The 15,553-nt window shown below is 36.5% G+C and overlaps 2 protein-coding genes and 2 long non-coding RNA genes across 6 annotated transcripts; 1 reads left to right on the forward strand and 3 right to left on the reverse strand.

Annotated features, from left to right (window-relative positions):
* Positions 1 to 1,607: 1,607 nt before the first annotated feature.
* LOC107841013 lies at positions 1,608 to 9,659 on the reverse strand. The gene is made up of 3 exons (XR_001665381.2): positions 9,447 to 9,659; positions 2,267 to 2,655; positions 1,608 to 2,147 (listed from the first exon to the last, which is right to left on the reverse strand). It is a non-coding gene; the product is annotated as an uncharacterized LOC107841013 (long non-coding RNA).
* LOC124891196 lies at positions 4,130 to 9,062 on the reverse strand. Its single transcript, XR_007049577.1, has 2 exons — positions 6,533 to 9,062; positions 4,130 to 6,212 (listed from the first exon to the last, which is right to left on the reverse strand). It is a non-coding gene; the product is annotated as an uncharacterized LOC124891196 (long non-coding RNA).
* A 731-nt stretch (positions 9,660 to 10,390) lies between the features above and the next one.
* On the forward strand, positions 10,391 to 14,707 carry LOC107841012 (putative F-box/FBD/LRR-repeat protein At4g13965). Of its 3 annotated transcripts, none has more exons than XM_047403009.1 (3): positions 10,391 to 10,920; positions 12,663 to 14,286; positions 14,373 to 14,707. In XM_047403009.1, exons 1-2 carry the CDS (start codon positions 10,899 to 10,901, stop codon positions 14,255 to 14,257), a joined length of 1,617 nt encoding a protein of 538 aa, XP_047258965.1. In that variant the 5' UTR covers positions 10,391 to 10,898; the 3' UTR covers positions 14,258 to 14,286; positions 14,373 to 14,707. The 3 variants fall into 3 exon arrangements, with proteins under 3 accessions (XP_047258965.1, XP_047258964.1, XP_016540485.2); XM_047403008.1 differs by having other exon boundaries at positions 12,685 to 14,286; XM_016684999.2 differs by having other exon boundaries at positions 10,391 to 14,286.
* Positions 14,708 to 15,116: 409 nt separating this feature from the next.
* Positions 15,117 to 15,553, reverse strand: LOC107841014 (sugar transport protein 14; the record flags this gene model as incomplete). Its single annotated transcript, XM_047403010.1, is given in 1 exon segment — positions 15,117 to 15,553. A coding segment is annotated over 1 exon segment (258 nt), but the record flags the coding sequence as incomplete, so codon positions are not given.

Below are 15,553 nucleotides of genomic sequence, written 5' to 3' on the forward strand. Positions count from 1 at the left end.
GGGCCAGCACAAAAGTACTGGCACGCAGAGATATCAAAGCAAAACATAATATTTTTACAAAATATAATTGAGAGCCATTATAAAGCAATTTAGTATTAAATCATTTGAAAGCACATGGGTGTAATGCAATAGTTTTTTTCAACAATAATGAAATGCAACTGAGCTAGGTGGAATACCCTACATAATTTACACCAACTGTCAAACCTCGATTGCCGCCGAGATTAGAGTATAAGTGAGACAGAGACACACAAGATCACACAGCATTGTGTCTCGACCCAATGGTAGTGCCCAAGATCACTTAGCCCAGGCTCCTACCTTTAGTCCAAATTTGGGAATGACATGAAGTCAAGTACACAATATCACTTAGCGTGGTACCAATGTTCCGTGTCGGCAAACACGTTTTTCCAGCGATGAGCCCTTGTGTCTCAAACGCCTTCTTCGGGCATCCACCTTTCTTATGTAAAATCAATGCATTTAAATTTCATCTTATTCAATCACATATCGTATTCTGAAGGGAATCATCATACCCGACTTGCAAGTCATCAATATCACATCCACATATGCATAATCATGTAAAAACCAAGGTGCTTCATCATTTACAAGTGGTGAACAATATTTATTTCAAATTCATGCTCTCATTTGTTGATCACAATACAATATGGAGTATCGAAACATTATCATGGAAATTTGAAAATGATTTATCATTCACATTTATCAAATTTCCATGGAAAATCTCAAATCACATATGCATGGTTTCAACCATTAAAGTATATAGGCAAACAATTTCCATGACATAAAGAAAATGACTTAGAAATCATATTGAAAGCAAGATATTAGCATTTGATTGAAAACCCCCATTTAAAAGCATGCATGTTCATAAAACTACACCCATGAGATTTTTGGATAACCCCACGTACCTCTATTTCCAAGGATAATAGATGTTTTTTGAAGCTTGCGGATTGGTGATTCCGAATATGTAATTATCTTTGAAAACCTAAGGTCAAATCTTGAACTATTTGGATTTTTATTTTTGAAACCCTAAGGAGAATCTTAAGCACTTTTGATGAATGAATATGTATTTTGGGGTCCTTGGAACTAAATCTCATGTTTTAGGGCTAAGTAAGGGTAGAAAAGGACCACTTTGTCCTCAACACGGAGTGTTTAAATCACTAGAATTGCTTACATAGGCGCCGCCCATCCCATTGCCTATGTCACATAGGTGCAGCCTATGCTATCACCTATTTTTACATAGGCGCCGCCTAGGATATCATCTATGTTCACATAGGCGCTGCCTAGGCTATTGCCTATGCTTTCCAGTGGCCATGAGCGATTGGTTAGGCGATGCTTATCACTTTGAAAGGCCATAACTTCTTGGTCGAGTGTCGGATTTTAGCCAAATTGGTATCGTTTGTAAGCTAACTCGAATACCTATCATTTGACACAGAGTAGGATTCCTAATTCGACATATACAGAGAGTTATGTTCGATGGAAGCTGACACACTTTACAACGTCCACTAAAACTTAATCGATCAAAATAGTTTCAACTCGTCCTTGAGTTGAAGGACCTCTATGGTCTAAATTCAAGCTTGAGTGGATTCACATGCTACACAATAATTAACATGCCATATTGGCATAGATTTTATGGCTTCGGGATTAACAACACATTGAAATCATGGCCTATATTGTAGCCTAAATTTTGGGGCGTTACATTGTTTCAATCCATACAAGGATTTAGTATGTCTGCATACTTATTTATTATCTCTCTGAAGCTCCATGTAGATATCATCCTCCAAATCTCCTTGTAGAAAATCATTGAACACTTCCATGTGATGAATGTTCCAGTGTCTAGCAGCAGCTATTGCCAAAACTGTTCTCAATGCGACCATTCTCACCAATGGACTAAATGTTTTTTGTTAGTCTATGCCTTCTTACTGACTAAAACCTTTTGCAACCAGTCTTGCCTTAAATCTTTCTACTTCTCCTGAGTCTTTATACTTGATTTTGTAGATCCATTTGCACCCTATAGGTTACTTGCCTACTGAAAGATCAACTACTTTCTAGGTATTATTGTTTTGAAGTGCAGCCACTTTAGTTTTTATAGCATCTACCCATCTTGGATCTTTTACTTCTTTTGCATAAGAGGTAGGCTGCACAAAGTTAGAAAAATTGGATAGATAACATTAATACTTAGCAGATATATTATCATAAGAAACACAATAAGATAAAGGGTATAAAACATTGTCATTGATAGTCAATGACACAAAACCTTTCATCCATGCAGATGGATTTAAACCCCTAGTAGATTTTCTTTGGTCTTGTTGAGCAGCTGGTTGTAGTCTGGTTGTGATCCTTATTGTGACAGGTTGTTCTGCAACCTACTGTCTGCTAATAGATCTTGTTATTCTTCTTGTTGGAACTGGTTGTACATGGTGGTCCTATGCAATGAGTTGTACTAGTTTACTATGTGTAGTACTTCGTTGATCTGTAGTGAAGTCACTTGTGTCTTGCTGTTGAAGATCAACATTAGATTGAGGTCTAGTCACTCCAGTGGTATTAGGTGATTCCACTTCTGGATCATATGAAGAAAACACATGTTGTGGAGATTGATCTAGATCAGTTATGAATGGAAATATGTCCGCTCTGAACACCAAATCCCTATTTATAAAGAAAATTTTGTTAGTGAGATTATAGAGAATGTTGGAGTTGTAAGGTTAACTTCAACTCTTTGAAGTGAAAACAGAGAAAGAAAGAAAGAAAGAAAGAAGAGAAGAGAACAAATAATTTACTGCACAAAGGTTGATTTTTCATTAATCTGAAGTGGTGCTTAAATACTAAAAAAATGCAATAACTAAAGCCTATAATTAAGCCACTACTTTATACATGATTCCATGATCAGTAATATCCAACACAACTAAACCACTAACATCTAAAAATCAGCCACTAAGCTAAGTTAAGAGAACATGGCTTAAAGAAACTAGATAATGTCCAACATGGATAAAAAAAACTGGATAATGTCCAGCAACTACTTCAACTTTTACTGCAGTAACTGAGGCAATTAATCAACACTCTTCCTTGCTTCAGTTGCTGCGAACTTCAAGTCTTTCTCTGAGAAATTCAAATCTGCTCTTTGGCAAGGCTTTGGTAAACATATCTGCCAGTTGAAGATCTGTCTTGCAGTATTTTTTCATCTGAAGTCCGGTACCTACATTGGAGTCCGACTATTCCAGATTCGCACCTTTTGAGTGACGGAGTTCGGTGAGGATCAGTCAGATCTGTGTGGATTAATTTTAGCTTTTCAATGGCTCTCCAGGTTGCTTTCTTGAGAGGAAGTCTTGCTTGCTTGCCAAATTGAAAAGTTCTATTTCGGCTTCAAGATTAGACAGCTCTCGAACCAGATCTTTATTTTGTGAGTTAATTACAGCAGCATGGTTGAAATGTCCGAGTATTTTATACGAAACTTGTGCATTGATCTTAGTTGCAGAATAAGTTTTTTGCTCATTATCTAAAAGATCCAATATAAAGCTCCTTCCCTTTATCATTACCTTGATTAAGTTTTTGTCATCTTCATCCTTGATTTGAAAGTAATTGGATTCAAATTGAAGTTTTAAACCATTCTCAAGAATATGGCCAACACTTAACAGACTTGACTAATCTTAGGTACAAAAAACACATCTTTGATTAGTTTTTTACTTGAGGAGCATTTCATTTTCACAGTACCTTTGCCTTCTGTAGAAATATAATCTCCATTACCAACTTGTACTTTGGAAATTATTGAAGTATCCAATTTCTTGAAGAAATTACGATCAAATGTCATGTGGTTCGTGCAACCACTGTCAATAAGACACTTTTCACTCGAGCAGCTAGTTGCCAAACATGTCACTGCAAAGAGTTGTTCTTCATCTTCCTGATTACCTGTGCAGCATTAGTTTGCTGAGTGTTGTTCTTGCAAACCTTCTGATGATGTCCTATCTGCTGACATTTCTCACACTGTTGGTCAGGCCTTCTCCAGCATTTGAACGGTGGATGATCCTTCTTTCCATAATGCTATCAAGAAGGAAAATCATATTTCGCTCCCCTATTGATCCCAGGAGAATGAGAACCTGAGTTTTCCTTTTTTTTCCACTTCTTCTTTCCTTGGTCTCCTTGGTTTGATTGAACTTTTGCAGGTAGTGCACCCTCAACAGATCCTTTGGACCTCATAAGTCTTCTTTGTTCTTGTGCCTACAAAGCATTTAATAGTTCTGCCAAACTAATCTGTGACAAATCCTTAGAATTTTCCCATGCGGAAATAGTAGTTTCAAACCATTCGAGGACTGTTACTAAAAATTTTTGAACCAATCTAGAATCAGGAAATTTAGAGCCAAGTAATCTTACATTATTGGCAATGTTGAGTAATCTATTAGAATACTCTTTGATTGTCTCTGACTCACTTTTGGCGCACTTGTTTGATGAGCTAAGTCTAAGCGCCATATAAGGATCTTCTAAAGTTCAAATTCTTGAATCAGGTTAAGAGTACGCATACCTTTGATCCGTTCATATCCTTCATATTCTTTCTTTAGGAAATTCCAAACCTCAAAAGCTGATTTCAAGTCATAATCCTGACAAAGATTTCAGATGAGACTATAGTGAATAACATTGCTCTAGCTTTTGATTTTTCTTGTTTTCTTTTCCTTGTGATTCCTCATCTGCGCCATGGTTGGATTTTCAGGCAAGGGAGGAACTTCGTAGTCCTCCTTAACAGCTTCCCACAAATTGTTTGCCTCCATATATGCCTCCATTATTGCTACCAAGATATGATAGCCTTCACCTTTGAAGACACGTGGTACTAGTGCAGTGAAAGGAGTCTCTGAATCCATAGGAAAAAAAACAAGAAGAGAAAAATATGTTTACCGTAAATGCAGGTCCTTCAATAAGAGAGCTCTGATACCAATTTGTTGGATTTGTAAGGTTAACTTCAACTCTTTGAAGTGAAAACAAACAAAGAAAGAAAGAAGAGAACAAATAATTTACTGCACAAAGGTTGATTTTTCATTAATCTAAAGTGTTGCTTAAATACTAAAAAAATGCAATAACTAAAGCCTATAATTAAGCTACTACTTTGTACATGATTCCATGATCAGCAATATCCAAAACAACTAAACCACTAATATCTAAAAATCAGTCACTAAACTAAGTTAAGAGAACATGGCTTAAAGAAACTAGATAATGTCCAACATGACTAAAAAAATTGGATAATGTCTAGCAACTACTTCAACTTTTACTACAGTAACTGAGGCAATTAATCAACAGAGAATGTAGCCTTTCTTTGTTTCTGAATATCCCATATAAACTATTTTTCTAGATCTAGGCATTAGTTTGTCTGACTCATTAATAGTTTTAGCATAACATAGACATCCTAATACCTTAGATGATCTAAGGAAGGTTTTATACTATACATCCTCTCATAAGGTGTCATATAAACTAACACGGCAGATGAAAGCCTATTAATTAAGTATGTTGCTGCTTGTACACAACATCCCCAAAAATTTAAAGGTATATTAGCTTGAAACATTAGAGCTTTTGATTCTTCCGACAATTTTTTGTGCTTTCTTTCAGCCACACCATTTTGTTGGGGTGTATAAGAGTAGGAGGTTTGATGCTTTATCCCTAAGTTTGCAAAAAAATCAGTGCATGAGTTGTTAACAAACTCAGTTCCATTATCTGTCCTCATGACTTTTACACATGTATTAAACTGAGTATGAACATAAGATAAGAAATGCTGCAGAATAACTACCAAATCAAATTTCAATTTAAGAAAGAATATCCATGTCATTCTAGTGCAGCCATCAACTACAGTCAGGAATAGATTGTGTCCATCACAAGTAGAAACTTTGTATGGTCCCCACAAATCCATATGAAGAGGATCAAATGGTTTAAGACTAGTGGTAGTACTAATTGGAAAAGCCAATCTGATTTGCTTATCTAGAGGACAAACACTACATTTATTGATAACTATTTGGACAACCACTTTTATTAGGAAACATTTTACACCATGTTCTATATGGAACATGTCCAAGCCTCTTATGCCATAGTTGAAGATTTGTTTTATCAGCTATTTCAGCATTGAGCTCACAGTCAGCTACCCTGCTATGTCCTGGTAGCTTTTGTCTTAGTGGAAAGTATAATCCATGCTTTTCTCTACCAATCTCCTTTACCTTCCCACTCCAAAGATCCTGAAACATACAGAATTTAGGGAAGAAAGTTGCAAAACAATTAAGTTTTTTAGTGGCCTGTGAGACTGATAACAAGTTATATTTGAATTGAGGTAAATAGAACACGTTTTGTATAGTGTTCCTAACAGAGATACTACTAGAGTCAGCGTGTGTAACAAGTGACATATCACCATTTGGTAATGTTACTTTTTGTGGATTCACTGACTTAGATATTGAACCTTTATTTTGAAGTTCAATGTTTGTTGTCATGTGATTTGTAGCACTTGTATCAATAATCTACTCATGTGGTTTATTGCTAACCAACAGGGCCCTACCAATACCTGTCATGTTTGTTGCAGTAGTTGAGGGTATAGATGCTGAAACTTGATTCTGTTGTTCCAGCATTTTACAAATTTGATCATACTGTCAGGTGTAAACCTTGGTGTAGTCATCCCATCCTCTATAAACTTTGTAAGTTCTTATAAGCACCATGTGATTGAGTCTGTTGAGGCTACAGCTGCCAATATTCAACCACAACATTATGAGCACTAGAAGCAATCTTTCTCTGCTTACTTTTGTTATCAAAGCCACTTCTAAAGTCATTGTTGACTCTTTGATCTCCATGTTTTGGATTACCTGGGTGATATCCAACTAATTTGTAGCAATCCATCTTATAGTGTGACCTTTCATCCTTCAATGATCACAAATAGCATTTAGGTTATAGGTTGAAACATAGTTCTTTTTTTCCTTCTGATACCCACCTTGATATCCAGTTTTAGAGTACATTGCAACAACATCAATTGTAGTAGGTATAGCACCAAGAAGACCTGTTCCCTGGACTGACTGAGCCACAAATTTCTATGTCTCATCACTTATGATCATGGAGTAGGCCATGTTAACAGTAGGTAGTGGTGTCATTAAAAAATCTGGCTTTTTGCTTGTGAGTATGAATCATTCAAGCCCATTAGAAACTGATACAACTTTTGTCTTTGAAGATAAGCTAAAAAATCTCTTGATTTTTCATAGTTACAAACAGGTGATGGGACTCAAACTCATCCCATAAGTTTTTCAACTTAGTGAAATAAACAGAAACAGATTAAACACCTTGGGACACAGTTGCAATTTCTTGATGCAAATTGTACGTTCTTGATCCATCTATTTTATCAAATCTTTCTTTAAGATCCATCCACACATCAGAAGCCTTCGCGGCATGTACTACCCCTCCAAGAAGGTTACTAGACACAGAATTCATCAGCCGTGACAGTACTATTATATTAACCCTTTCCCATTGGTTAGCTAAGTCTGTAGAGAAGATTTCTTTCTTCCAAGAACCATCAACCATTCCAAACTTATTCCGAACTAATAATGCAATCCTAACTTCTTTACTCCATACTACATAATTTTCACTTCCTTGTAACTGAAATGAAGCAAGCGATGTACCTGAGATTTCTGTAATTGAGACTTGAGAGATACAGAGGGTGATTGATAACTAGAGTAGTAGTTGTAAACTGAAATGAAGTACTAGAATATGCATTATTCGTTGGAGGTACAATTGAAGTACCAATTCCATCAACACCGGTCGCCATGGCAATTGATTACAAAGGATTTGCAGAAGAAGGAACTCTCAGTTTCTGTTGTTCTTGATTTCAAGAACAAATGTAGTTTTCACTTGAGAATTAGGATCGATTCTCACGTACTGATCAATTTAGTGTAAGCTCTGATATCATGAATAATTAAGTGATCTTAATGGTAATCACCATGAACAACTAAACAAGAAAGCAAGAAAGTAAAAGAGAAGAGAGGAGAAGAGAGAACAGAGATGATTATAGAGCATTAGCCAAAACAGAAATTCTTTATATTCAAGTTGTGATTCAATAGTACATGATACATGTGTATATATAGGCAGTTAGTAAGTGAGCTAATACTACTAGTAGGTTAGTTGGTTAGTTAGTGATGAGCTAGAGGTTAGTTATGACATGGTTGGAACAGCTTTAACAACCTGCTTCAACAGAATTCTGCTTTGTGCAATTCTTCCGCAAGTTAAAGAAAGTATTCTTTCCATAACTTTTTTCATTTTAATGTTTGGTTTTTGGAAAACGGGCATAAAACATCTTTGAGAGTGATGAAAGATCAAAGAGTTGATGAAGTGGAGGATCAAACATCCAAATGAAAAAGTTTTCTAGTTCAAGGAAATAACTTATCTCAAAGCTTATATGAAAAGTACTATTTCAAGGGAAGACACTTTCATTAGGGAAATAACTCATATCAAGGAAATACCTTAATTAGGGAACAACTTTGCAATTCTACCATTTAGGAAAATAGCTCATAAGAAGGGAAAATAAGTATCTGATCTTGAAGTTTTTAAAGGGAAAGAGAGGTTCTCATAACCGACATAAACCATACGAGCTACATGGAGTCCAACGTTTTGTCCTCCTAAGGAGGTGACCCCACGTTGGGGAGGAGCGTCACACTCTTGCTAAGGAGTATAACCTAGGTATAGTAATCACTAAATGAAACTTGGCCTCAGGTCCAATCATAATCATCATAAACTCGGCCTCAGGACCAACCTACTGTGGCACGTAGTTTTGGGGTAAGAAACCGTAGTGACTTACCCGCTCGGTGCTAAATACTACTCCCTTTAGATTATTTGCGCTCATCTCATAAAAATCCATTTTAGAATAATCTCATGGTTCACCACGAACCCAATAATCAAATCGATAATCTCCTATAGTGAAGTGAATTTCAAAGCTCTCGGACCATTAGGTCAATTCATTTCTCAATCATCTCAAATTACTCAATTTATAGGTGCTTATAGCACAAGAGTTCGTAAATTCACAAGTCTCAAATAGGGCTTACTAACCCATAGTTCAATCTCAAGTTAAAGCTCATCAAAAGCATAATATATAGCATATAGATTCACAAATCATGTGAAAATCTGGGAATTTCAGCAATTTATCTTAAAATCTCAATATAGTCATGTACTTCAATATCTCAAACATTCCAAATATTATCTACTCAAGGAGTAAAATCATGGGGTTTATACCCAACTGTAAATTCTCAATAAAACATGCAGAAATCATGCCATTTGACTCTTAATCCATAGGAAATATCAAGATAATGCATTCAATAATAATGGGTGAAAACCCCCAATTCAAATTCATGTAAAAAACTCATAGATTTCAGGAAATTCATGATGTAGATAAGCCTTTTGGGCACAAGGGTGAAGGGATTACCCTTGTTCAAAATCCCACATACCTTGAATTAGAAGCTTTGGATGAACTCTCGCTTTTGGAACTCTATTCGTACTCTTGGATGGGGGTTCTTGAGGCCCTTGACTTGGAAACCTTGAATCTTGACTCAATTTAGAAAATTTATGGTGGATTCTTAAGATTCTTGGAACAGGTTTTGGATACTTAGGGTTTTTGTTGAGAGAAAACTTGAGAAAAACTTCATAGAATGCTTGTAAATGACTTTGATTTGGTGTTTGCACGGTTTAAGAGGCTTGAAAAAAGTCCAAAGTGCCCTTTTTAACATCTGTACTAAGTTGGAAAAATTGAACTGGGAACCCGATTTTATGGGCCACCGCGACGCACCACTTATCGCGATGGCTCGCTGAAAATTGACAAATGGTAATCTGGCAGTCACCGCGACGCGGAGCCATCGCATTGTCCCACTAGTTGGAACCTGGAACTTCAGCGCGACGCATCACAGTCGTGCTAGGCCACTGGAAATTGACTATTGAGAAATTGGGGTCCTCCGCGACGTGCCACTATCGTGTAGTTCCACTGAAATTTGAAAATTGTTAAATAGAACCTCTCCGTGACGCGTCAAGCACTAAAATGATGTTGTTTTACAACTAAGACTTAAATTAGCCATAACTTCTTACCCGGGTATCGGATTTGGGCGAATCTTATATCGATGGAAAGCTTATCCAATTTTCCATGTGATAAAAAATCAAAATTAGGAAAATTCTATATGGTTAACACAATACTCACATAGGAAGCCACTTCTAAATCTTTTAGGGCTAGAATCATGCCTCATTTGACACGCCCTAAGGCTCATTCTACGAGAGAATTCTGTGGGGTCTTACAGGTCCCCACAAACCCATATGAAGAGGATCAAATGGTTTAAGACTAGTGGTAGTACTAATTGGAAAAGCCAATCTGACTTGCTTATCTAGAGGACAAACACTACATTTATTGATAAAACTATTTGGACAACCACTCATTTTAGGAAATATTTTACACAGTGTTCTATATGGAACATGTCCAAGCCTCTTATGCCATAGTTAAAGATTTGTTTTATCTGCTATTTCATATTAGTGGAAAGTATAATCCATTCTTTTCTTTATCAATCTCCTTCACCTTCCCACTCCAAAGATCCTGAAACACAAAGAAGTTTGGGAAGAAAGTTGCAAAACAATTAAGTTGTTTAGTAGCCTGTGACACTGATAACAAGTTATATTTGAATTGAGGTAAATGGAACACGTTTTGTATAGTGTTCCTATCAGAGATACTACTAGAGCCTGTATGTGTAACAAGTGACATATCACCATTTGGTAATGTAACTTCTTGTGGATGCACTGACTCGGATATTGAACCTTTATTTTGAAGTTCAATGTTTGTTGTCATGTGATTTGTAGCACCTGTATCAATAATCCACTAATGAGGTTTATTGCTAACCAACAGGGCCCTACCAATACCTGTCATGTTTGCTGCAGTAGTAGAAGGTATAGATGCTGAAACTTGATTCTGTTGTTCCAACATTTTACAAATTTGATCAAACTGTCCAGGTGTAAACCTTGGTGTAGTCATCCCATCCTCTGGTAAACTTTGTGAATTCTGATAAGCACCATGTGATTGAGTCTGTTGAGGCTGCAGCTGCCAATCTTCAACCACATCATTATGATCACTAGAAGCAATCTTTCTCTGCTTACTTTTGTTATCAACGTCACTTCTAAAGTCATTGTTGACTCTTTGATCTCCATGTTTTGGATGATCTGGTGGATATCCAACTAACTTGTAGCAATCCATCTTATAGTGACCTTTCATCTTGCAATGATCACAAACAGCATTTGGGTTATAAGTTGAACATAGTTCCTTTTTCCCTTCTGATAACCACCTTGATATCCAGTTTTAGAGTACATTGCAACAACATCAAGTGTAGTAGGTGTAGCACCAAGAAGACCTGTTCCCTGTACTGACTGAGCCATCTAATTCTCATCACTTATGATCACGGAGTAGTCCATGTTAACAGTAGGTAGTGGTGTCATTAAAAAGATTTGGCTTCTTGCTTGTGAGTATGAATCATTCAAGCCCATTAGAAACTGATACAACTTTTGTCTTTGAAGATAAGCTAAAAAATCTCTTGATTTTTCACAGTTACAAGCAGGTGATGGGACTAAAAACTAAAACTCATCCCATGAGTCTTTCAACTTAGTGAAATAAACAGAAACAGATTGAACACCTTGGGACACAGTTGCAATTTCTTGATGCAAATTGTACGTTCTTGATCCATCTATTTTATCAAATCTTTCTTTAAGATCCATCCACACATCAGAAGCCTTCGAGGCATGTACTACCCCTCCAAGAAGGTTACTAGACACTGAATTCATCAGCCACGACAGTACTATTGCATTAACCCTTTCCCATTGGTTAGCTAAGTCTGTAGAGAAGATTTCTTTCTTCCAAGAACCATCAACCATTCCAAACTTATTCCGACCTAATAATGCAATCCTAACTGTCTTACTCCATACTACATAATTTTCACTTCCTTGTAACTGAAATGAAGCAAGCGAAGTACTTGAGATTTCTGCAGTTGAGAGATACAGAGGGTGATTGATATCCAGAGTAGTAGTAGTAAACTGAAACGAAGTACTGGAATTTGCATTATTCGTTGGAGGTACAGTTGAAGTACCAATTCCATCAACACCAGTCGCGATGGAAATTGATTACAGAGGATTTGCAGAAGTACTCACTCCCAGATTCTGTAGTTCTTGATTTCAAGAACAAATGTAGTTTTCACTTGAGAATTAGGATCGAGTCTCACGTACTGATTCAATTCAGTGTAAGCTCTGATACCATGAAGAATTAAGTGATCTTAATGGTAATCACCATGAACAACTAAACAAGAAAGCAAGAAAGCAAAAGAGAAGAGAGGAGAAGAGAGAACAGAGATAATTATAGAGCATTAGCCAAAACTCTAATTCTTTGTATTCAAGTTGTGATTCAATAGTACATGATACATGTGTATATATATAGGCAGTTAGTAAGTGAGCTAATACTACTAGTAGGTTAGTTGGTTGGTCAGTGATGAGCTAGAGGTTAGTTATAACTAACTTCACTGAGTGATTGCAGTAGTAATTTGACATGGTTGGAACACCTTTAACAACCTGCTTCAACAGAATTCTGCTTTGTGCAATTCTCCTGCAAGTTAAAGAAAGTATTCTTTCCATAACTTTTTTCATTTTAGTGTTTGGTTTTTGGGAAATCAGGCATAGAACATCTTTGAGAGTGATGAAAGAGCAAAGAGTTGATGAAGTGGAGGATCAAATATCCAAATTACCGGAGCCAATTTTGAATCACTTTATGGGCTTACTCCTTGCTAAAGATGCTGCACGAATGAGTACACTGTCAAAGACATGGTATGCTGCTTGGAGTTCCCTCCCCTATTTAAACTTTGGCGATAGATTCTTCTATCGTGAAGTGCGTGGCCGCTGGATACTTTCAGAAAACATACAAGAGCTTGTGCATATTGTTGATCAAACTCTAGCCAATCGGAAGAAGCACAAGATTTCTGTCCAAAAGTTCTGGCTAAAAGTACCATCCAGTTACCGGATGAGCTCATCTTATGTTCATAATTGGATTAAAATCCTGGTCACAAGTAATATCAAGGAGTTGATTTTAAAAGTAGGCGAATCAGATAGTAGTTTCGATAGCTTGCCTGAAGAACTCTTCGTTGCTGAGGGATTAAACATTCTTAATTTACGTGGATTTAAGCTTGAATTGCCTCTTCATCATGGTATAAAGTTTTCATCTTTGCGAAATTTAAGACTCACTGATACATATTTGGATGAGAAACTCGTTCAAGATTTATGTGCAAGCTGCGTTTGTTTAGAGAAGTTAAGGTTATCCTGTTGTCGCGGACTAGCCAGCTTGCAAATTGCAGCAAGTTTACTGAAACTGAAGACGGTTTGGCTATGTTGCCTTCCTGAACTCCAGATAGTTGATATTGCAGCACCATATCTTGAAAATGTTTACATTGAAAGTCAGCTATGGAATCTACAAGTAGTTAAAATAACTTGTAGCAAATCCTTGAAAACTTTGTACATCGTTGATGTGTATGTCACTGACGGATGGCTAAAAGATCTTCTTGTCAATCAACCCAAACTTGAGTGCTTGTCCTTATCGGGTTGTTTAAAGTTGCAAGCCATCAAGATCTCAAGTGACCGGCTGAAGTATCTTGCATTATCGTGGTGCTTAGAATTGATCGATGTTGAACTGGAAACTCCTAATTTAACACGCTTCAGATGTGAGTGCGATGAAAATTTGCCAACCCTCAAGCTTATGAAAGCTTCAGTTTTTCTAGTAGTTGAACTCGAATTCTCCCTAACAAATATACTTGATAGTCATTGGTATTCTGTGCTCATGAAATTTCTCGGAAACTTCAAGCAGTCAAAGGCTATTAAGTTAGATTGCTGCGACAAGAATGGGATAGTGATACCAAACCACATGAGAGAAAACTTGGTTCCTCCACTCTATGGTACTAATGCTAACTGGCACATTATATTTAATACTTTTGGGGATTGCTCACTCATGGACATTCTTGATAGTTTGCTTTGGATTTCTCCTCAACTTGACACCCTAACTTTTGTTCGGGAGTCAAACTTAAACAGTACCTTGAAGTTCATATATGAAGATGCATCAGCTGAAGGTGAGAAATTTCGTTGGAGACATAAGTTAAAGAAAGTCAAAATGGAAAACTTTACATGTATGGAGCAACAAGAGTTAAGAAATTATCTTTTCACAAATGAAGATTATATCGGAGAAGAGGCGTCCGTTGTCTAACAGATAAGACAGAGGTTTCTACAACTTTGGTACAGGTTCTAAACTTCTTTGGTTTTTTTTTAAGAGTACATGGCAACTTACTTATGGTGATTTACTGTGTTTCATGATGACTCAGGTTGTCTAAACTCATGGAATGAGCTTTTTGATTACCGTAGAAGAAAAGAGTTGCATTTACTCGCAGGCGATGATGAAGAGGCTATAGCAGATATCGAGAAGTTGTTGATGGTTTCATTGTTATTTGGTGCATTCAAGGAAGTCTAGCATTAAGGCCTAGGATGAAGAAAGTCATGCTAATGTTTGAGATATTCTATTGAACCATGTTTTTCAATTATCCTTTTTGTACGCTATGTGGCTCGGGATCGCCTAGATGTTGGCCCACCTGTATCTGATCCTCCAAAAAGTGCACTATTTTTGGAAGGTCCATGCAATATAGTTTGTGTGTTCTCTGCATTTGTTATGTTTCTTGAAATGTACTATTCCTATTTCAAGTCCAGAATAATCATAGCAAAGAAATTTAGAAAATCGATTTGTTCTTTAAGCCACAATCAGAAACAAACTGCTTCAACATTTCCAAAAATATGTGGTGAAAAAGTGAATTCTATAATTTCTATGCTTTATGAACCTCATTAGTATATGCTTAACACTTTCTTTATTATCAATGAACTAGGAAGATTCGCAATATTCAAAATCATACAAAATCTGACATTGTAAGCAGAACAACTTGTGATTATTAGGTCGATTAATTTTCGCTATAATGGTGGTGTCGCGATCAGCTTATACACAACTCGACTAATCACTTAAATATCTGCCACCTAAATTACGTCATTCTATTCTTGATCAACGGATAAATAAGATGAGAAACATCAAGAGTATACGCTCGATAAATACTAGGAAAAAAACTTGGTTAAAAAGACATCCACAGTGCATACATACATGTACTCTACTTCTAATGTTCTCTTTTTCCATGTAGAAAAAGATGCAACAAACAAAATCAAAATGCTACTTAATTTTCATTTCTAAGAATCTATGAAAGCACTCTTAGACTTTCTCTCCATTCTTCAATTCAATTCCATTCATCTCTGGTGAGCAATATCTTCTCCAAAACCAATGTTTTTCCCATAGCAAATAAATCTCCTCAATCGGAACTTGCTTTGTCTCCGGCAAGAGCAAGTATATGAAGCAACTCATGACGAATATAAATCCAGCAAATACCAAAAATACGCCGTATTTTAGGTGACATAGTGAAACCAAGAAGCATTGTGCGATGAGCGCTGTGAAAATCATGTTGACACAAAC

This window comes from Capsicum annuum, unplaced genomic scaffold (assembly GCF_002878395.1).
Source record: "Capsicum annuum cultivar UCD-10X-F1 unplaced genomic scaffold, UCD10Xv1.1 ctg3205, whole genome shotgun sequence".
In the NCBI taxonomy this organism is placed as follows: Eukaryota; Viridiplantae; Streptophyta; class Magnoliopsida; order Solanales; family Solanaceae; genus Capsicum; species Capsicum annuum.

Coding starts and splice junctions, on each gene's coding strand:
- LOC107841012 (XM_016684999.2), top strand. CDS start 12,560: ATGGTTGGAACACCTTTAACAACCTGCTTCAACAGAATTCTGCTTTGT.